Source organism: Papio anubis, chromosome 6 (genome assembly GCF_008728515.1).
Source record: "Papio anubis isolate 15944 chromosome 6, Panubis1.0, whole genome shotgun sequence".
In the NCBI taxonomy this organism is placed as follows: domain Eukaryota; kingdom Metazoa; phylum Chordata; class Mammalia; order Primates; family Cercopithecidae; genus Papio; species Papio anubis.
In genome coordinates this window covers 126,109,630-126,133,483 of record NC_044981.1, presented here as the reverse complement: position 1 = coordinate 126,133,483, position 23,854 = coordinate 126,109,630, and the positions used below count along the sequence as shown (strand labels likewise).

General features: G+C 40.0%; 1 protein-coding gene and 1 long non-coding RNA gene across 7 annotated transcripts in view; one reads left to right on the top strand and one right to left on the bottom strand.

Moving 5' to 3' along the window:
* MAP3K5 (mitogen-activated protein kinase kinase kinase 5) overlaps nt 1-23,854 on the bottom strand; it is a 244,162-nt gene that overhangs the window by 74,180 nt on the left and 146,128 nt on the right. For all 6 annotated transcript variants that reach the window (XR_002521757.2, XM_003898125.5, XM_031667401.1 and 3 more), the window contains 4 exons: nt 22,456-22,563; nt 13,730-13,779; nt 10,813-10,908; nt 8,621-8,702 (listed from right to left, as the gene is read on the bottom strand). Coding sequence is in view for 5 of the 6 variants with exons in the window: in XM_003898125.5 (XP_003898174.1) it covers nt 8,621-8,702; nt 10,813-10,908; nt 13,730-13,779; nt 22,456-22,563 (336 nt within the window). In the remaining variant the exon portion in view is untranslated. The remainder of the gene's footprint in view (nt 1-8,620; nt 8,703-10,812; nt 10,909-13,729; nt 13,780-22,455; nt 22,564-23,854) is intronic.
* On the top strand, nt 21-19,368 carry LOC103884004. The gene is made up of 2 exons (XR_646434.4): nt 21-108; nt 18,943-19,368. It is a non-coding gene; the product is annotated as an uncharacterized LOC103884004 (long non-coding RNA).

The following is a 23,854-nucleotide window of genomic DNA, read 5'->3' as shown; positions in this document are numbered from 1 at the left end:
GACAAGGCCAAACAACGACGTGGTGACTCACTGAGTCCTTGCACTCTCGAGGGAAACAACTACCTTAGAAAAAGCCATGCACTTTCGGCGGGGGCTTAACCAGGTTAGGTGAGTAATCACTTCGAAGACTCCAATGGCAGCTTTGTTAATGTTCGGTCTGTATGGCCTTCTTAATATGTAAATGCCAAAACATTAGTAACTACTGATAACATTAATAGAATGCCAAAAACACTGCAGGTGCAAATATCTAGTGCGATGGATCTCTCCTCCCTTATATCTGTATTCACATCTCACCTTCATTTATTTATTTATTTATTTATTTGCGTCTCACTCTGTCGCCCAGGCTGGAGTGCCTAGGTTCAAGCGATTCTCCTGCTTTAGCCTCCAGAGTAGCTGGGAGTACAGGCTCTTGCCACCATGCCCAGCTAATTTTTGTATTTCAGTAAATGATCCACCCGCCTCGGCCTCCCAAAGTGCTGGGATTACAGGTGTGAGCCACCACACCCGGCCTAAATCTTACCTTCTTAATGAGCCTCCCAGGCCTTCATGTCTAAAATTACACGTCCCTGCTACTCTGTAACTTCCTAAACCCTTCCCTGGTTTATTATTCTCCTTAACCCCGATCACCATCAAACATACTATAGATGGTATTTTACTTATTTGTGTTTATTGTCCATCTCTCATTAGAAAGTAAGCTCAGTCTACAGCCATACCACCCTGAATGCGTCCAATCTCTTCTGATCTCGGAAGCCAAGCAGAGTTGAACCCGATTAGGACTTAGATGAGAGCATGTAAGCTCAGTGAGAGCAGGAAGTTTTCTCCATTTTGTTCTCTGCCGTCTCTCCAGCACATGGAATCATGCCTTCCACTCAATAGCTGTCCAAAAACTATGTGAGTGCATTAGCGAGATCCACTTGGACCCACTGATGTGGAAGAAGACGATTTTAGGCTGAAAACATCAGAAAAACAGCAGCAGCAGAAAAAATCCTGATCTAAACTTCTTTTGCAGACATAAGCAATGCCTCCTAAAATATAACCTCCAGGAGGTTAATGACCAAAGAGGAGAGATGGACCACTTGCACCTAGAGGAGATGTTGCATAAACAAAACCTCATCAAAACTTTCTGTTCCTTGCACTTGTTTCTCATTAGTTCCCCACCATTCACTTTCTTAAAGTCCTAACCCTCTTTCTTACTAAGATGATATATAAACACTCAACTGTAGCTGTTTAGGGAGCCAATTCTTTGTGTAAGTCTCTTTCATTGACTTAGCATTGACTACATGAATAAACTTTGGCTAGGCACGGTGGCCCACGTCTGTAATCTCAGCACTTTGGGAGACTGAGGCAGGCAGAGTGCTTGATGCCAGCAATTCAAGACCAGCTTAGGCAACATGGTGAAACCCTGTCTCTACAAAAAATACAAAAATTAATCAGGTGCGATGGTGCACACCTGTAGTCCCAGCTACTCAGAAGGCTGAGGTGGGAGGATCGCTTGAGCCCAAGAGATCGAGGCTGCAATGAGCCGAGATCGCACCACTGCACTCCAGCCTGGGGGACAGAGGGAGATTCTGTTTGAAAAGCAAAACAAAACAAAAGAATAAAGTTTGTCTGTTCTCCTATTAACTTGTCTTTTGTCAGTTAATTTGCAGGCCCCCGACCATTGAACATAAGCTGGTAGAAGAAAAAGGTTTTTCCCCGTTCCCAACAGAATGAATGAATGAATAACGAATTGATACTCCTATCATACAACACTATAAGTGATGTATTTTCTCAGTCAGGGAAGTAACTGGGTATTCAGTTTCATATCTGCACAAAAATAGAAATAGGATGTTAAAAAAAGTTTTCTACATGATGATTCCAAACTGACTAAAATAAATTCTAAACCATAATTACTAAGGTATACGAGGCCAATCATCAGAAAAGAAAACAGTAAGGTCTTTCATCACCCTGCAGATATTTGAGTCAAATGAAAATAATGTCACTTTTTTTTTCTATTTTTTTTTAGACAGGCTCTGGCTGTGTCACCAAGGCTGGACTGCAGTGGTGCAATTCTAGCTCACTGCAGCCTTGACCTCTCGGGCTCAAGCAGAGAGGTCCATATGGATTGGAGGCCTTCTCCCATCCATATCTCTCTCCTCCCAGTTTGAGATATTAGGTTGGTACAAAAGTAATTGTGGTTTTTGCCATTATTGCTACAACCTAATATTAAAACAACTCTGGTTTTGTCACTGCCCAGCTTCAGACCCTTCAGACTGAATCTCTTCTGCTTGGACACCTGGCACCATGCGAGCTCATGTGATTAAAAAGGGCATAAAGCCACCATCCTGCCATGGGACATTAACAGTCCAGTCCAGTGCTGGCTACCAGATTACAATGCATTGAGAAGAGCTAGGCCAGAGGAGTGGGCCAAAAGGCTATGAGAACAGAGAAAAGTAAGATGGGGAGTTGAGAAATGATTCAAAGAGAAAAGGACACAGGACCTGGATCTGAAAAAATAAGGCTTTGGTCACTAAGTGGGACTGAGCAGAAAAGCTTGTGAGGTTGGGCATCTGCATGTCAAGCCCAGAGGTCAGAGAAGCATGGCCACCTGGAAAGTGGAAAGGAGGTTGGCACTGTTGGACCACAGGGTGGAAAGGAAAGGGGAAGCTACAGCCAGAAGGGTGAGAATGTTGTATGGTGCAAATACCTCCTTCTACAAAAAGGAGCATCAGCTGGGCGTGGTGACTGTAATCCCAGCACTTTGGGAGGCCCAAGTGGACGGATCACTTGAGGTCAGGAGTTCAAAGCCAGCCTGGCCAACATGGTGAAACTCCATCTCTACTAAAAATACAAAAATTAGCTGGGCATTGTGGTGCATGCCTGTAGTCCTAGCTACTCAGGAGGCTGAGGCAGGAGAATTGCTTGAACCCAGGAGGCGGAGATTGCAGCGAGTCGAGATTGCACCACTGCTCTCCTGCCTGGGCAACAGAGTGTGACTCTGTATCAAAAAACAAAAAGAAGCATCAAAGGTTTTTAATTTGGGGAGTCACAGGATTAAATCTGTATGAGAGATTTCTCTGATGATAACAGAGACAAATCATGAGACATGTTAAGCTATGATAGAGGGTGAAGACCTGAGATCAGGGGAGTGACTGAGAAGATGAAATGAAGGGGCTGCAGGAAAAAACGGGCATGAGGGATTAAGAGGGGATTGGGAGGGGTTTCTCAGGAAACTGGCTTGGGTTACTGGGTAGATGCCTTTACTCTTAATGAAGACATGGAAGGCAGGAAAAAGAACAATGGAGACCAAGGCTGGTTAACTCTCATCAATTGTTTGATGATTTCAATATAAACGTATTATAATAATAACATATTAAATTACTTAAGATATGAGTTCATGATCCTTCCATGTCAAAATACATCCTTGAGTCAAAAAGCATAGCTTTGAATCAAAAGAAATTGATTTTCTTTCTGTTAAAAGACAGAAAAGTCCTTCTCTGAGAAGTGGTACTGCGTTATGTTTGAAATAACCTTGTACAATTTATACCAATCTTGGATATTATTTTAAAAATTAGAGGTAGGAAATGACATTAAAGATCTTCTTGCTCTTGGCCCGGCGCGGTGGCTTACGCCTGTAATCCCACCACTTTGGGAGGCCAAGGCGGGTAGATCACCTGAGGTCAGAAGTTCAAGACCAGCCTGGCCAACATGGTGAAACTGTCTCTACTAAAAATACAAAAATTAGCTGGGCATGGTTGTGGGTGTCTGTAATCCCAGCTACTCAGGAGGCTGCGGTGGAAGAACTGCTTGAACCCAGGTGGTGGAGGTTGCAGTGAGCCGAGATCATGCCACTGCACTCCAGCCTGGGTGAAGAACGAGACTCTGTCTCAAAAAAAAAAAAAAAAATCATCTTTTCAACTCTAACCTAAGGAATGAAGTAATCTTAGCCCAGCAGGAGTATGAACTTTGTCTGGGGTTATGAAACTGACTGCTGGCAAAGTCAGAACCAGGGCCCAAGGCTCCTGACCCCAGCCTGGAGTTCTTAGTAGATCTAGCTTGAATCAGAAGGAAGAAGGGGCTGGTGACCTGAAAGACGCCGAATCCCTCTCACAGTTGTACTGCTTCAAATAAACCTTATTGTTCCAGTCAGAATGAAAAACAGTTCCTGCTTTGGGCTTCTAAGAAGTCTTTCAAATTCTAGGAATTAGTTTCACATTTGTAGTTTATAGAACCACATTAATAGTTACTGTTTGCTGACTGCTGACAACACCCTAAGTGAAGTTAAAAACATTAAGTAGCATTTCCTGACCTTGCCAACATTTTTATTTTGTTCTGGGCCGAGGTAGCCAAAGGCTTCAAGGATAATTGACACATGTATTGAAACAACTCTAATTCTACCTTCAGTTGAGGTAAACATCAGAAAATAATTATTCTGCATACAAATCTTAACCATTGTGTTAAGATGATCTCTAAAGTAATTCTTCTTGTTTCCACTGTAAAGAATTGGAAGTGGAGGAATTATTTTTAGTTTGTTATTCATGGGCTGAAGTTTGAGTTCAGTTTGTGGTAATGAAATGAAAGAATTCATTTAAATCAAATATGCAGGATGCTGATACAATAACTTTAATAAAGAATGTTGAAAACATCTAAGAAATGTAACCAAATACATAATGGAGAGTTATAAGTTATGCAAAAATACATGTTAAGGCTTAATAATTCATATTGGAAAGGTGCCCTGGCTACAAAAGGACATTCAGGGAGAGGGACAACCATGATGGATCTCACCATCCTCCAGTCCAGAGCATCCCTGTAAACATGCATTCATTCATGTTTTGCTAACAGAACACCCACAAAAAACATCAGCAATATCACTAGCTGGCACAATGGCAAACTAAGCCAAGACTCTTGAAGCCAGTCTGCTTGAATTCTTCCTACAGGCTCTAAAGTCCATTGGGAATACTGTAGAAGCCATTCTGGGTCAGAAATTTTACATTAATCGAATGAAATCAAAGGATAGAAATGTAAGAATGTTTTCTTTTCTTTTCTTTTCTTTTTTTTTGAGACCAAGTCTCACTCTGTAGCCCAGGCTGGAGTGCCATGGTGCGATCTCGGCTCACTGCAACCTCCACTTCCCAGGTTCAAGCGATTCTCTTGCCTTGGCCTCCTGAGTAGCTGGAACTACAGGTGCATGCCACCATGATCAGCTAAGTAGAGACAGGGTTTCACCATGTTGGCCAGGCTGGTCTCAAACTCCTGGCCTCAAGTGATCCACCAACCTTACCCTCCTAATGTGCTGGGATTACAGGCATGAGCCACCACAACCGACTTCAGAATGTTTTCTTTTCTTTTTTTTTGAGATGGAGTTTTACTCTTGTCACCCAGGCTGAAGTGCAGTGGCACAATCTTGGCTCACTGCAACCTCTGCTTCCCGGGTTCAAGCGATTCTCCTGCCTCAGCCTCCCGAGTAGCTGGGATTACAAGCACCTGCCACCATGCCCAGCTAATTTTTCATATTTTTAGTAGAGACGGGGTTTCGTCGTGTTGGCCAGGCTGGTCTCGAACTCTTGACTTCGTGATCCACCCACCTCGGCCTCCCAAAGTGCTGGGATTACAGGCATGACAGAATGTTTTCTAATGTTAAAATAGAATCCTTGAACTTGCTTGAAAAGGCTGTTAGGAGCACTTTGATGAATCAGAGCAATATGATACAAGCTGTGTTTTGTGAAGTCAGCAGACTGACTAAAACCCTCTGGATATTACTAGGAAGAAACCTTAGCATTTCCCTCCTTCTTCAGTTGGTGAGAGTGTTTCCCAGTGCTTGCATAGAATTGCCTAATTAGGGAGGGTCTCTCACAAAGCTCACCCCATATACTACTGCATACTGAATAGGGGATCTGGGAGTGGGTCCACCTGCTAGCTCTTTGAAAAGTCTTCACCCCTTTCTTCCTTTACATTATAGAAACCTGGGGCTTAGAAAAATCAGCTAGCTAAATTCTAAGGCAATTAAAGCTGTGTTAAGCTATGCATATGGTTTTTAGAATAGTTCCCAGAGTAGAGCCTGTGAACGGTTGATTCAATCGGTTATAAAGACCAACCTTGTGTAATACGGTTACCACAGCCTGGCTAGGCTATGCATATTTTTGGTAAGAAGCAGTTAATTCCTGAAAGGAGGGTATGAAACAAAGGATAGCTATCTCTGGTTAAAAAAAAAAAAAAAAAAAAAAAAGCCAGAAATTTGTAACATTGCAGAAGACTTTATAAATTTTCCAGTCATCCCCTTCATAATTCTACATTATTGATAGAATCGTTTCATTTTCAATTTCTTTAAGTTTTACCTTGGCAAACTGCTGTGTATCAACTGATGCAAAATTTAACACAGAAACAGAGATAACAAGGTATAATCAAACGAGCCCTGAAGTAGGAGTCAAGAAAGCTAATTCCTAACAATCGCTTGAATAAGAAATAAAAAATTGTAAAATATAAAACATACATAAATAAGTATTATCATCTATTACTTCTATAGACAGCAAGCTAACGCATAGGAATTTTTTTTTCCAAATTAGGTCCGTCATCTTTTAACAACTTTAATGAAAGAGCCTTAGGCTTAACTCCAAATATTAAAGCTATACAATTGCTAGATAATCATAGAACTTAACTACAGGCAGAGTTAACAACTGGCTATTATTATAGGCCAGGTGTGGTGCTTATCCCTATAATCCCAGCACTTTGGGAGGCCGAAGCGGGAGAACTGCTTGAGCCCAGGAGTTCAAGACCAACCTGGGCAACAACGTGAAATCCCATCTCCACCAAAACAAAAACAAAAACAAAAACAAAACAACAAAAAGTTAGCTGGGTGTGGTGGCATGCCCTGGCTGAAGTGGGAGGATTGCTGAGCCCAGGAAGTCAAGAGGCTACAATGAGCCATGATTGTGCCACCGCACTCCAACTCCAGCCTGGGCAACAGAGCAAGAGCTGGTCTCAAAAAACAAACTATTGATTATATTAAAATTTTTTCTCAACTGTTACCTTACTAATTCAGTGTTTTTATAAAAATTTTAGTTTATGAGATGACATTATCAATGTGATCTAATAAATAAGTATGCCAATTAGACTGGTGAGCGACAGTTTCTTCAATTTTACTTTAACATTAAAAATATAATTTTCAGTATGGCTTGGAGGTATGAACTGAGTATTTGTGTCCTCTCCAAATTCCTATGTTGAAATCATAACCCCAAGGTGCTGGTTATTAGGAGGTGAGGCCCTTGGGAGGTGATTAGGTCTTGAAGGCAGAGCAGAGTAACATTAGTGGCCTGGTAAGAGAGGCCACAGAGAGCTAGTCAGCTTCTTCTATCATGTAAGGACACAGCAAGAGGGCACCTTCTATGAGGAACAGGCCCTCGCCAGACACCGAATCTACCAGCACCTTGATCTTGGACTTCCCAGCCTCCAGAACTATAAGAAAATAAATGCCATCCTACACATGGTGAAACCTGGGCTCTACTAAAAAATACAAAAAAAACTAGCCGGGCGAGGTGGCGGCTTCGTAGTCCCAGCTACTCGGGAGGCTGAGGTGGTGAGAATGGCGGTGAACCCGGAGGCGGAGCTGCAGTGAGCTGAGATCCCGCCACTCCACTCCAGCCTGGGCGAGAAATGCAGACTGCCTCAAAAAAAAAATAAATAAATAAATAAATGTCTGCTATTTATAAGCCACATTGTTTACGGTATTTTGTTATAGCAGCCCAGTGGACTAAGATACTTGGATTCAGAGTTCTCTCCCAAGTCAAACACTGGGAAGAGCTTGGAGAAAATGGTGGCCATGTGTCAAGCCTGGAGAAGTGTCATCTTTCAGACACTGAAGATGCTGGAGTCAGCATTCTTGACACACTCTAGCATTGGTCCTTGCAGTGGAGGAAGGCTCCTCTTCACACAGCACACATGGCAGACAAAATGGACACAAACTAAAAGTAGGTAACCAGCAGTGAGGTGCAGTGGCTCATGCCTGTAATTGTAGTGCTTTGGGAGGCTGAGGTAGGAGGATTTCTTGAGCCCAAGAATTCAAGACCAGTCTGGGCAACATAATGAGACCAAGTCTCTACAAAAATAAAAATAAAAACCACATAAAAGTAGGTATCCATAGTGATCTGTGTCCATCAGACATTAGTAAAAGGATTCCAGTTGAAAAGAACAACATTTGAAGTCATTGTTATCCCCTCCTCTCTTAATTCCATTAATCTCTCATGGTTTCGGGTTCTCTGGGTAGCATATTAACGCCTGCCACAAGCGTGCTATCAACCAGAATCTTCACTGAATCTTCTTTGTCTGAATTGCACATATCTCAGAGGAGAATAGAAAATGTGTAAGGACACCATGGCCCATGCATTGACACTGTCATAGATAAAGCATAGTTACTTGCTATCAGATAAGTTAAATGCTAACACTTGGTGCTGCGGAATAAAAATTCTCTGATGTTAACTTTTTAGCCCTTTTTTATGAAAGGGATTCCAGAAGTTGTTTTTAACATTAAAGGAAAGCTTACAGACAGTCTCCTACCCTTCATACACCCTGCCTCCTGCCTCAGTAAGGCTTCAAATAGTTTGTTTTAAAATGAACTCTAAATGTAGATGGACACCTAAGTCATTACCTCCAGCGAGTCACTTTCACAGTCTCCTTCCTCTGTGCTTCTCCCCTTCTCTTCGGTAATGGTGTTCACCATCTCAAAAAACCTACAATACAAGTTAGCACATTAGCATCCATAACACAAACAATAGTAAATATAAGCAAGTACATCTCAAAGTGACTTCAGAACCAAAACTGACAGCTAAGAGAGTCTCTAGAACCAGGCAATAACACACTATCACAATCATGTGAAAAATACAATTTTTCAAAAAGAAAATACAGGTTGGTAGAATTTTCTAGAAATTTCTAACCTAATGCCTCACTTCAAATACATTTTTCTTCAGGAACTCTTCTTGTAAAGTTTTTTTTTTTTTTTTTTTTTTTTCTGGAGACCATTTAAGAGACAAGCAAAGTGATTATGGTGACAAACAGATTGGCATCCTGATTGCTGTGGCTAGTCTGTTCAGAGAGGAGGCTGATGGTTCACAGACATAAAGCCGGGAAGCACTGTGCACAAGGGCTGATGATCCCACAGGCAGGTCAAGCTATGTGATGCCAGCCCAAGGGAAGAGCAGGTTATGGTGTGACAAGAAAAGTTTCCCTAACACAACTCAGAATCTTTCTAACCCACCCATCCATCTATTCATTCAACAAATACTCACTGAGTGTCTACTAGGATAAAGAACTGTTCTGGCCATTGAGATCATGATGATGAACAAAGTCTGTCTTGGAACTTGGACCCCATTGATGGAGTTCTCATGTGGTGTCAACTTCCTCACTCTTCCTATCTCTATACACATTTCTTAGAGGTCCATGACAAGAAAAAAATTCCCAAGCATGATTGGAATAACAGTATGCACTCATGATGATTAAACAGCACAATGAGTGAGAGAGAAAAGCTAGTTCAACCAAGAGGAAGAATAAAGTGAAAGATCAAAAGAAAAAAAATCTGGTCTTACAGACACAATTTAAGATCTGGGTTAAGGATTTGCATCAGCCACTCATGTAAAAATTTTCAGTATGAGCATCTCTAGGCAGAATATAACACTCAGCAGTGGGATGGGAGCACTAGTGTAATTTTCAGAAGCTTGCATTCTGAAGTCTCCTGTGCCTGGTTCAAACCCCAGATTTTTATGCTTATTGACTACATGATTTTAGGCTATACTCTCCAGGACTACTTTTTTATTCTTTTCAATACAGATATTAATACTACCCATCTAATGGGGTTTCTTTGAAGACTGAAATATTCGTCCCGGGGCACACACTTCATAAATCTTAGCTGTAATTATCATAGAAATAAGTCAACAGACTCGAGAGTTTAAGTGTAAGTGGATAATTAGTCCATACAAGAGCTAGGAATTTTCTTATTTCCAAGTGTTTTTTTTTCCCTTACCATATGTTTTATAATAATAAAGCTTGAGCCAAGAATTATGGATTCAACAAACACTTTTCTTTTTCACACCAAGATAAAAATGAACGACTGTATATTGTAGCTAGTGTATCAGTCATTTATAATGAAGTTAAATAGTAATTATTTAAATAAGAACAATCCCCAGCAAAATTCTGAGTCCAAACTAACTTTCACCTATACTTTGGCTTCTAAATTATCACTCACTTCTCTAGTTTCCCACAGTCATAGTGTGCTAAAGAAGTAAGAAGAATTTAATTATTAGCCCAAGAGAAACATACAATGGAGAAAAACACAAACATACAATGCAGTCCATGGATTTTTGGATGATCTCTTTTATTGGCATAGATCAGATCACCGGCTCTTAACCCAGGCTTCACCCCCACCAGAACACCCAATATAATTAGTCTGAGGTGGGGGCCATGTATGTTTTTTCAAAGCTTACCAGGTGAATCTAACTAATACGAGCCAAGGTAAAGAGGTACTATTGTATATGATACTGAGATGATTTATATCAGTAAGTGAGCACTTAAAGTATGCATTATAATATTTAACAATTAACCAGTAAGTCTTGGTTAATGTTTCATCTGTGGGAAAATAAGTTATGACTAAGATAAAGTTTGACTTATTAAAGAAACCCCCCCAAAATCTGTTAAATTTATGACATAATTATAAAATATTAGTCCAAATAAAATATTTATATAACCACATAGCCATGAATTCTTCACAGAAGGTACATGTTCACTCATTAGTTGAAAATAATGATCAGGTAAGAAGAATCTTTTTCACACACAATGATTAATACATACTTTTTACAATGAAGTTCTGTACAGAAATAGATTTGGAAATCATCAGAATTGTGGAGCACATAAAGAAAGCAGCATCTTTCTTCAAATTTAGAAATACTGAAACAAACAAACAAAAAAGCATTATTCAGAGAACTATCAATTCTTCTATGGTCCTATGATGAAAAAGAAATAAGTTTTAAATTCAATCCCATTTATATCTATGTTGTTTATAACAAGCAGTTATAAATAGCACTTTAAAAAGTGACATTTCCTGCACCACACTACTAAAATTATTTACTCTTCTGAGAGGTGTCCTCCTCCTCATGTCTGCAGAGGAGGTCTGCTCTAGGGTGTTGTAAGCACACGTAAACTACACATCCTTTCAACAGAGCAGGGAAAGGCGTCCTGCCTACTACAGTATTCTGTGTGCTGGGAGGAAAAGCATAAATATCAACTGGCTGGCCGACCTCAGTGATTCTGGTGCTATGCAATCTGTAGAACAATGAAATGTTTCCGAAGCTAGGCAGGCAATTTGTGGAGGCAGTAAAAGCACCTCATTCGTTATAGAGATTTTAGAGGAGTGAAGCAATGCACAAGTGCGCTTGGTTAGGACTCAGTGAGTGGCTGACTTTATGGCACTACAAAACAGTTTTGAGTCAGCCCACTAGGCCATGCTGTTTTATGCCAGAGATTGGCAACCATTTTCTGTAACAGGCCAGATAGTAAAATACTTTAGGTTTTGCAGGCCAAACTATGTAATTCTGCTGCTGAAGCATAAAAGCTGCCTAAGAGGATGCATAAATGAATGAACATGGCTGTGTTCCAATAAAACTTTATTTACAAGACAGGTGGGTGACCAGATGTAGTCCATGGAGCATAGTTTGTCAACCCTTATTTTATGCCTTTGTGCCTGCTGTTCCTTCCATTTGGAATGCATGTCGTCTTTTACTTTTAAAAGAAAACTCTATTCACGATTTAAGGCCCAGCTTAGACCTTACCTTCTCTCCCTGCCCTACTTCTGCCCTAAACAGAAAGACTTCCTCTTACACCTGTGTTTCTGAGTTTACTTCTTTCATTGCTCTTCTCACACTGTTTTGTCATGAGTTGTTAAACGTCTGTTCCTCTCCCTGCTGGGCTGTGAGTTCTTCAACAGAGGAGTTGATGTCTTAGTCATTTTTGTATATTTGGCAGAACAGGACTCAACATTTGACATGCAGCTCGTGCTCAGTTAATGCCCACTAACTCGAGCTGTGCAAGTTCTGAGGTGACGCAAGGCAAGCTGCTGACCTAGTTGGATTTTCTTCCATAGTTTGTCATCTCTTCTTTATGGAGGAGGAGGCCAGGAAAAATGAGCTCTCTTTGAAGTCACAGACTACAACTCAAGTTTCTCAGCATATAAGCCAGCAATAGTCAGATACTAGCAGCCTATGTCTAAGTCATAAATCACAACAACTGTTACACAGGGCTACCACACCTAATTAAAGAAAATGTATTCACTGGAAAACAGATATGATAAAGTGAAATTTACCTTTACCATACTTTCTTAAGTGGATTGCTTAAAAATGCAGCAATAAATCGTGAGTGCCTTGTTAGACTGGCTTTAAAAATTAAATATTAAGAGTACAGCTTTATTTGAGAAAGTATCGACCAAAAGATATATAATGAGTCAGTCCATCATCTTGCTTCTTTCTGTTCAGATCATTCATGAGGTAACAGGTAGCTTTACCAGGAGAACTCTAATTATTAGTGACTCAGACCGCTGTACCAATTTATGCTCTAATAAAACCAATTATTATTATTCCAAAAGCAACAGGATATTGCATAACCAGGCTGCAAAAATCTGTTGTCTCTCATTGCTATGACGTGGGGGTAAACAGTAGTAAGCACATCTAACTTGGTTTGAAATTTGCAAGAGTTGATTCAGCATGAGCTTCAATAGAACAATTATTTAAAGACTTAACCACTGACTCTTGATTCTTAAAAAAAATCTTATTTCTAAATCCCAAGAAATGGCATTTTCTGAGCTACTGGCATTGGGACAGCAGTCAGAACTGAACCAAACTGAAGTTCACCACTGTAATCTCAAGATCAGTGCAGGAAAGTGACCTCACGGAAAGTTTTTTGTTTTTTTTTTAAATGGACTCCTTATCATCAGAATTTATTAATATTAGTGGCAGGGGCTGGGTGGGGTGGCTCACACCTGTAATCCCAGCACTTTGGGAGCCTGAAGCGGGCGGATCCCTGAGGTCAGGAGTTTCAGACCAGCCTGGCCAACATGGTGAAACCTCGTCTCTACTAAAAATACAAAAATTAGCTGGGCATGGTGGCATGTGCCCGTAATGCCAGCTACTTGGGAGGCTGAGGCAGGAGAATCGTTTGCGCCTGGGAGGCGGAGGTTGCAGTGAACTGAGATCATGCCAACTGCACTCCAGCTTGGGCGACAAGAGCAAAACTCTGTCTCACAAATGAAAAATAATAAAAAATAATAAAATAAAATAAAATAAATAAAATTAGTGGCAGGATACATCCTGGTAGATGGCATGTGTGCTTTGGATCCATGCAAGGGGAGATGAGTTCCTGGTATATCAGAAGGACAGAAAATCATCCTATTACATAAACCAACAGTTCCGCTAAAGAGGAACTCCACATGGCTGAGTGTTATCTACATTTTGATGCTGGTCCACAGTTCGCATTTACCCCACAGTTACCATATTTAAGTAGGTCACGAGCACAGAGTCAGCTCAACCAGCAGTGAACATTTTGTTGCAAATCTTTTCCTGCTGGAGATAGTGATGCTGAAGAAGGTTGGGTGTTTCCACCAATTGAATGATTCTTGACATTCTTTGTATTTTAAAATCATGATTAAAAGTTCTATCTAGCCCATGAATAGTGGAGAAAAATATCTTACAAGTAAACAAAATGTACCAAGGAAACTTACCTCACTCCCCTGACAGAAGAGGCACTAAAATTCCACTCATGTATACCTTTCTAGAACAACAACAAGAAAAAATAGAGTCATCCAAATGGAAAATAATGTAACAATAATTTTGTTTAATTATTTTTAAAGTGATATACACAGTCATTTTTCCTGGGACACTATTTTTCATGAAAGAATTATCTGGATGGAAAGCACGATTCATTCTCAAGTCACAAGGGTAATGTTTACTCTACTTAATAATTCCTGTACTTCAATAAAACAGCTTCCAAAAGAGCCTAGGAGAATTAGTCTCATTAAGTTTTAAAACTTGATTCTAGTAATAACTGTTGTGTGTTAATTTTTAAGTAAAAAAACTCAATGATCAAGGTAATTCTATTAGTACAGTTGAGCAATATTTCTTTTCTGAGAAAGATAAACATTAATTTGAATAACATCTTGGCAAGGTTTTAAAGATAACTATTTCTGAATTACCTTTAGTTAAGATTTCCAGCTAAACAGGTGGCTCTATGTCTTCAGAAAGTAGTAGAGCAACAATGTAGTGCCCATCATAACTACAAGGTATTGCTACCTAATTTATGCAAAATTTCATATGCTAATAAAGTTTGAACATAAAAAATTTGACTGTCATACTATAAACATGGGTGATTTGCAGAGCGAAGGTGAAGAAAAATGTGGGAATTTATTTCTTGAGTTTATTACTAAAGCTAAGATAAAATTATTATCAAATTCGTATGTCCCTAAATTAATTACAAAATAGATCATAATCCCTTTAAAGATGTGTGACAATATAAAATTAATAGCATAAATATTTTTACAGAAATAAAGTAGTTTATCCATGTGTCTAAGTTGAGCAAGTACAGTACAGCAATAAACTGACACTGAAATTCAATTCTATAAATTTAAAACAACCAGGAAAAGGAGTTCTTACCCACCCACTGCCAGGAGGCTGAGGTCTGGCCTGGGTTAATGAAATGGGTGGCAAAGCCTTGTGGCCCTGAGGTGGCCTAGAACCCTCCTTTTGGCTAAAGCAACTCAAAAGCCACAATTTATATCTACAGCCCATAATTCTTTGCTAGGTCCATGCAACTTAAAATAAAAATAGATCCTCTCAAGTCAGATGTGAATTTACTAAAAAGCTAGTTTCAGTGCATATCAGTCAGGTCACGGGAATGTGACCTGAATGAACACAGAGCAAATTTTGTTGCATGAAGTCCAGGAGGGAAGATGCCATAAAAAGGTACTCATGGCATGTGGTGGCTCTCTTAACCAGAGTACAGAGGGAGTGAAATTAAAATAGCAGCCTCCAGCTTCAGCTGGTAATTTGGAAAGTTGCTTCTAAATCCTGTTGGCCTCAGGTGAACTTCTAAATATATATATGACCCAGGAGCTGCAGCCGTTACCTGTACACTACTTGCGTGCAATGCAGCCTTATCCTCAGAGCCTGCAGCTGAGCTGCTTTCCAAGACCATGTCCAGGAGCAGGAGGTGGGAAGCAAGTGTAGAGCTGAGGCAGTATGCAAACCCGCCCCTGAACACAGCAACTGGCAAATACTAACAAGACAGCACTGGTAAAACGCATCTTCTATCAATCCTTTTCTGGGAACAGCTAAGTAGAAATTTTGGACTGGTTTCGTAGGAAAGGAGTGGAGTATTTCCAGAATGCTTGGTTCCTGAAAAGTTGCCAGTGCTGCCAGGGAACGTTCCATTTCAGTGATGTAAATAAAGCCCAAGCCCTGAGATGGAAGGTGGAAGGAGGCCTCCCTCCCCACCTACCTGTAAGACCCACCACAAGGAGGCGCTGATGAGCTACAAAGCCAACAGGTAGTTTAAAGGCTCCTGGGACCTGTCTGGGAATTAGGGAAGAGCGGGTCCAAAGGCAGCGCTAGCGATAATTAGCCCCAGCAGGCAAACCAACACTCAATCTAATTTAATCAGCATAAGCACCATTTTCTAGGAACGGGTTAGCTGCAGATCCCAGGCCCCAGTTAGGGCTAGAATAGGAGCTGAAAGTTAATGCCGTATTGACTGAAAGTGGCAGGAGTTATACTGTAGTAAGCACTGTCGGCTCCCTCAGCAACTGTCATTCCCTCCTTCTCCTCTGCTGACAAAAAATAAATTTTGCCCAGGTTCAGGTGGCAATGTTTATGAATGGTGAAATCGGTAAGTCTAAATTGGCCATGGCAAGTTCATTTGCCTTGCTGGGGATAGGTGTAAGCATGGTCATGTGATACAACTTATGGTATAAAGGAGAGCGCTTGGCCCTCCTCCCCGGGCCGCCGCCTGTGTGAAGTGCTTCTTGGAATAGCTAGCTACTTAAGAACATGAGAGGAACACCAAGAGTATGCAGAGAAGCCAGAATTCTGAATTCTGATGCTGAAATTACCCTCAGAATCACCCCACCTCAAAATTTATTTTTTTTTCGTCCAGGCTGGAGTGTAGTGGTGTAATCATAGCTCACTGCGGCCTGGATCTCCCAGGTTCAAGCGATCCTCCTGCCTCAGCCTCCCAAGTAGCTGGGACTTACAGGCAGACATCACCAAACCTGGTTAATTTTTAAAATTTTTTTTGTAGAGATGGGGGTCTTGCTACGTTGCTCAGGCTGGTCTTGAACTCCTGGCCTCAAGCAATCCTCCTGCTCTGGCCTCCCAAAGTGCTGGGATTATAGATGTGAGTCACCATGCTCAGCCTATAATTTCTTGTAATATGAAATACCATTTACTTAAGCTGCTTTCAGCAGGGAGTTTGTAGCAGAAAGCATCCTTGGTGGATGAGAGCATCAAATCATCTTAATCTAGAATCTGGGGTAAGCATGTTTCCCTCATAAATTTCCTGGGCCTTCTGTGCGTGGCCACTGGCTGGAGCTGGAGTGAGGGAGGAGAATCAGCACTTAATCTTCCACTAGGCCCCTGCCTTTGCTTGATAATCCCTGAGATAGGCCAAGGGTGCCCAAACTTCAACCCCCAAAAGGGGGGGAAATTCTAAATAACCATTTAAAACGTCCTGCAAATAACTTCTCTCTTCCTCAATCTAAGTTTTTCTTTCATTGTACACATTCAGACTTTCTTCAAGGACTAACTTACTTTTTAGCAGCAGCCATTCATTCAACCAAGAGAGAACTGTTAAAAGATCGGGATTTCAATTAATTTTACCCCTGAAGGTAGAGCAGCTCTCTAAGAGTGCCTGGGAATTGGTATATAATGTGCTTAAAGTTTTGAAAGTTGCAGTATATATATATATACTAGCTCACAGAGCTATTTATTCCATATTTTAGAATAAAAATAGAGAAGGAGTGACTAAAGAAATAAACATGATAAATGAAAAGCTACAGTCTCTATTCTAATTTTAGGAAAAAATTTTAAACATTCTATGATAAAAGCAACCGATGTTTAGTTTAACATAAGACCTATTAAACTGGTTGCTTCTCTGTTAGCTATAGATGTTTTAAAGTAACATGGTAATAATAAAGTTTTTTTTGTTTTTATTGCTTGTCCTCCTTCCAATTTTACCACTTTTATTTTAAAAAATCGAGAAAATGGTAGTGATAATGAATACACTATGGTTAGAATCAGGGTTTGCAAAGAAATTGGCATAAATTCAGAATGGAAACTGATACAAGAAAGCTTCAACTTTTGAACAAGGAGAATTTTTAGCACTAAAAGTTATAGGAAATAAGGACAACATAAATATAATTCTTCCTGATCAAAAGATGGTGAAAATGGAAAATGGACAGTATACAACTTAAATTTGTAACCCTATTTCATGCACTTGTTTATATCCTAATATATATCCTAATATTTCTTAGCATAATGTAAAAATTGTCTCTGTAATTGTCACAAAACATAAGAGAATTAATACGAGGCTCACTTTACTGAGCAAAGAACCTCTAGGAAGGAGAAAACAATAACAAATAGCTGGAAATAGTACTCATTTTCCAAAAATCTCTGGCTTACTTTCTGTTCTTTTTCTGTCTTCCAAATTCTTCTGGCTCTCTACTCATTCTCCAGGCCTTGCTAATCGCTAATTCCTTTAGCCTCACTCTGTTTCCAAGTGTCCTTGGATAACCTTGCTCTTTTCAATCAAGCCTTTGAAAATCTCCTCCTCCAGTCCTGCTCTCGTCTCCATAATGTTCATGTCTCCTAACTTCTCTTAGTTTTTGTAGTTTCCACTGGATGATTACTGTAGCTCAGTTTGTGAGAACATGTATGTATATACTTGCATACATACAAAACAATATAAATATTGCACTGCACTGTAAAGCAATATCACTAACATGTATATAGACAGTTATATTGATTATTCCCAATTTTGCCACTGGATGATTCCATTTGGAGTCTTGCCATCAGTTTCAACTAAACACGTCCAAAATGAAATTCCTCATGATTCCTCTACAACTCAGGTTTTCCTTCTAAGAATCCTACCACCTTTATCAATGCAATCAAAACTTGAGTCACCTTATACCTATTCCCTCTTTTTAACCCTTCTTCCTAATTCGTGATTAAGTCGTATACTTTTCTTTCCAAATCATCCATCCCTTTGCAGTCACAATTGTATTATTCCACTCTAGGATCTCTACCTGCCTCATATCTAGCTAGTTCCTCTACTAGTCTTCTCTGTGACCCTCCAGAGCCTCAGACTTCAGAAATCAAATGTCAAGACCAGATCAATTTTATAGCTATACTAGCAACCATTATGGAGCACTTGTTCCAAGCCACTTAGCACTGTGCTACATGATTTCCATTCATCCTCTCATTTAATCTTCACAACAATTCTATGAGGTACTATTATTCTCATTTTACATATATGGCAACTAAAGCATGAGGAGTTGAAGTGGATGCCTAGGCCACGAAGCATGCAAGAGGTAACGTCAACCTTCACACCTATGCACTTTGATGCTGACCCTGGGTTCATAATTCATATTCTGTTCTGCCTTCATGCCAGCTCTCAGATTTTCAGAAACGTGAGTGACGTCCTGTTTCCTACTGACACATGCTTAAAATTCTTCTTCCTAGCTTACATAGCACTGTAGAGTTTTATGTCATCCTGCCCACCCAATCATATCTCCCACCTCCCTCAACACGTTTCCCCTTGTGGAACGAGTCAGACTCTCCCAGCCCCTGAACGTCCCATGCTTGCTTTCACTTTGGTGCCTTGGTTGGAATTCTGCCTTAGTCTTCTAATCCAGTTTGTCTTCCTGTGTTCGTTTATCTCTTCCAGTTCTATGCACAGCCAAAGTACAGGTTCCACTTCCTTTAGGAAGCCTTCTCGAAGGACTCCATGCCTCACTGATCTTCCTCCTCACTGAAGGCCACAGACCAAGAACCTATAGTGTCCTCTTCAGGAACCGGCACAGTCCCAAAGTCCACAGAACTCAAAAGAATGCTGGTAGATTGATTTGCTCTACTATCATCTCAACAGTGCTTTCCTCGGGTGTAGCGTGATGCATTTTAACATAATTAAAATAACATGTTAGAAATGTTGCTGATGGGGGTGCTGGGGCAATGACTTCTTTCAAAGTCTTCCCTCTATTACTTCACTCATGGAAATGAGTCTCATGGGAAGCTATGTCTTAGCTGAAAGCCTGTCTTCAAAGTCCTTTATCAAGGAAGTTTTCTGTTATGAATAAATTAGTATCACAAGTAACTTTTTCAAGTGTTTCTCCATACAATTGACACTCCTATTAATGAAAAAGAATCAAGCTTCTGACTCTGCACATAGTGGCAAATATTGGCATGTGTAATTTGGGGCTTGTTGGGTGATCGAAGATCCTTAAGTTACCACAACCTATTGGTAGAGTGTCTCTAAAATTCAGATGCAGCCAGTTCCACACTGACTTGTAAAAGTGTCAGCTAGGACAGTGTTTCACAAACTGGGATTGGAGAAAGACCACAGTTCTGAAAGATGCTCCTCAGTATTCCTCAGTGCTACTAGATGGACTCGGTGTTGAGAACGTAAGAATGGATGGTTTTCTCCAAGCTTATTATGTAATTTCACGTTGCCAACATTTAGTGTGCCTGCTAAAATACTAAGTTACAAGACTTAACATGACCAACTGTATCTAAATATAGAACAAATTAAAATATAAATAACATGCATTCTGGGTGCTGCTTAGTATCTATTCATTTTAAACACAAGACACTGCCCTTCCTAGAAACTACAGCACTGGGACCAGTGATTTCTTGCCACTCTGATAGAGGTCACAGGGCCTGGCCATGATTGACATCCAGGAAGGATCTGTCCCAGCTGACTTGGACATATCAGAGCATGGGACATTCTTCTTGCTAGATTATGGACATGCTGTGTTGTTTTCCTGTTGAACTTCCTAAGGTGGTGGTTCACACATGTGAGATCTGAGTCTACCTCATAGAATTGTCCTCAGTAGGTCTGACATGCAGATTAGGAATCTGCAATTTATTTTATTTTATTTATTTTTTGAGACAGAGTCTTGCTCTGTCACCCGGGCCAGAGTTCAGTGGCACAATCTTGGCTCACTGCAACCTTTGCCTCCCAGGTTCCAGCAATTCTCCTCCCTCAGTCTCCTAAGTAGCTGGGATTACAGGTGTGTGCCACCACGCCCAGCTAATTTTTGTATTTTTAGTAGAAATAGGGTTTCCCCATGTTGGCCAGGCTGATCTCGATCTCCTGACCTCAAGTAATCTGCCCACCTCAGCCTCCCAAACTGCTGGGATTATAGGCGTGAGCCACTGTGCCCAGCTGGAATCTGCCATTTAATTAAACCGGCTCCCTGGGTGACTCTAATGCTGGTGTTCCAGGGAACCACATCTTGAAAAGCACCATCCCCAGGAACCAGCTTAGCCATAAAGTCAAAGATGTAATAATTCTTGAGCTACTACAATTGAGTAATTTAGTATGTTTACATCCCTATTAAAGTTGTTATCAACCATGGCTACACATCAGAATCATGGATAAATCTTCATAAAAATGCATGTGTCCAAGCTTCACTCTAAGTATAAAGGATTCCAACTCAGTCGGTCTCCTGAGATCCAGGGTATTGCAGATAATTCTGATGCAGGGCCAGGTTTGTGTACCAGTTCAACACCAACAACCTCCCAAATGATTACTGCCATGCCATTTAAAGAGCAAAGCAGGGTTAAACTCTGGGGTTTCAAAGTTAGGATTTAGTCCATATAATATGTACACTGCAGTCATTTATAATTGTTTTTGTTGTTATTGTAGTTAAGACATTGAACATTTATTATATACCAGGCTCTGTGAAATGCACTCTACCAAATTATTTCATTTAACCTTCACAACAACCTTTTGAGGTGGACATTATTACCTCATTCTACAGATGAGGACACCATAGCTTGGAGAAGACAAGTTGCCCAAGAGCAGTGGTAGGATTTGAATCCAGGTCTATTGATTCAAGTCCACATGTAAAAAACTGCAAGCCCATACTCCCAAATGTACTTCCTGATTCCACTTTCTGCTTTATTTTTCCCTCTTCACCATTGAATATACCTATACATTTATTTATTGGTTTATTGCCCTCTCTGAGTGGAAAGCAAGCACCACGAAGGCAGGAATTTCACTCATTTTGGACACAGCTGCTTCCCCTAGGGTCTAACACCATGTCTGGTAGTGCCTGTCCAGAGTAAGTGCTCAATAAATATTTATTAAATGAGTAAGTTGATGAATGATGGCTAAATAAAATTATAAAGGCATTCTGAGAAACAGATACGAGAAAGAAAATAAATTAACAATCTTTCCACAAGACTTCTCTCATATCTGTTGGTTTATCCTGTGGACTGAAGCCAGGTCCTGAAAATGTCTGTTTTTAAAAAATAGTAGGATGATTTGTACATGCATTAAAACTGATGAATATAGAAGTGGAAAGGCTTATCCACGTGACTGCTATGAACGGAAGTGAGACTGTTTTAAGATCCTTCTCAAAATAGGTGGTCGCACAGCCCACCTCACTTTGTGCACAGCACACACTGAGTCAGTGGCTAATCTGAGATTTAGCAACTACTTAGATAACAAAACAGCTAGATGTAATGATAACTATAATAGTACCAGCGTAAGATTAAAAGTGGCATCATTCTGACAGGCTTCCTAAAATTAACATATGCATCTTTTATGTCATGCATTTTAAGTATTAGTTCTTTGGTGCATAACTTACAGCATGAATTTACAAAAGAGAAATATTCCAATTCTGAGTATGCTTTGGATGGTTATGCCATCTATAATAAAAATCCAAATAGTTCAATTATATTTTATTAATATTGATGAAAATTCATAATTCAAATTTAAGTTTTATAATACAGAATGCATTTATGCCAAGACAGACACACAGCTGAGCTATTTCTTCTTAACACAGACATTTGCTGGAGTATATAAATGCTAGAAGAGGCCGGGCGCGGTGGCTCAAGCCTGTAATCCCAGCACTTTGGGAGGCCGAGACGGGCGGATCACGAGGTCAGGAGATCGAGACCATCCTGGCTAACACGGTGAAACCCCGTCTCTACTAAAAAATACAAAAAACTAGCCGGGCGAGGTGACGGGTGCCTGTAGTCCCAGCTACTCCGGAGGCTGAGGCAGGAGAATGTTGTGAACTCGGGAGGCGGAGCTTGCAGTGAGCTGAGATCCGGCCACTGCACTGCAGCCTGGGTGACAGAGCGAGACTCCGTCTCAAAAAAAAAAAAAATGCTAGAAGGGTGTAAAGTCCTTTGTTACTAATTCTCTTGTGTTAATAATTGCACAATTTACCTTGTCATCAGGAAGCACGTGCCAAATAGAGATTGTCTTTTCCTCAACTTCATTGTTGATAGACAAATAAGAAGGCTGATAGATTTTGGTTGGTTCTAATATTAATACCTTGAAAAGATAAGGCAAAGAAACTAATATCAGTGACTTAAGATTGAAACCACTTAGAGCTGCTGTAACACCCCACCACCAACGTAGAGGATTATTGGATGAGCTTCTGAGTCTGTTGCCGGAGTAAACCATTTCAACTTCTGATTGCTGTTATTCCTATAAATCCTTCAAGTATTTTACAGTATTTATCAATTATCATAACGTTCAATAATGCATCACCTTGTATTGCTAATAAACTTAGAAATACATTTTTGAAGTCCATATATGGGCTCAGCTATCCTCAGGGAATCTACTAGCGATAACTTTTAAAAATCTTCTATTTTATCATGTACTACATAAGCTACTTCTATAAATATAAACGTGTCAAAGAAAGACAGAAAAGGTCCATACATAGAACGTCACATCCTTATTTTAGTTTTCTGCTATCACACTTTATCATACAGATGTAGTAGTATGGTTTTCATACCCATGTAAATAAATTTAGAAATGGTTTTAGTTATTCCTGAGTTTTATATATAAACCAAAGAAACAAACTTAGCCATATGAAATAATAAACACGTTTTTGCACTGCCTTCCAGATGAAACTGGCATCTTCAATAATGATATATTTAGCCTTGTAAGAGAAAAACAGAAATAAAATTTGTTCCTATTTTGAAGCTCTATGAGGGGTATGTGATAAATGAGTTGAGAATCTCCATCAAAGGACTGTATGAAGTATTATATTATTACTAATGTCTCACATTTGGAGTGAAGAGTACTAAAATAATACACATGCCCTGGTTTCAAAGGTGTGATGATTCATTATCTACTTGTACAGATGCTTAAAGGCATCTTCCTGGCCCAAATTTCCTAGGCAGACTTCACTAGGAAGGTTTAAAAAAAGAAAAGTCAATACTTAACTATTAGAGAAACTGGAATAGTCTTTCTACTCTACTGCTTAACATTCAAGAAAATTACCTTTAGAACTAATCTTGAATCAAGCAAGTTTTCCAAATAAAAGTGGAGGAAAACTCCTTCAGAAGGCACCATCCATAAGGAATTACAAATTCATAATACAGTAAAACAACCCTCAGAAAGAAGGCAAAAGAATCTGGGCGTATTTGTTTTACTCCAAACTTATCCTAACAGTGTGTTTACTTAAGGTACAGGGAACTAGAGAAAGGGAGGTCGAAAAAGCAATTTTTCTTTACTCTTTGAATATTAAAAATGTTAAGGGCTCAAAGAATTCTCAGTCAGGCTCTAGCTGTGAAAATAAGATGGACTATACCACAAAAAAACACACGGTGAGAGC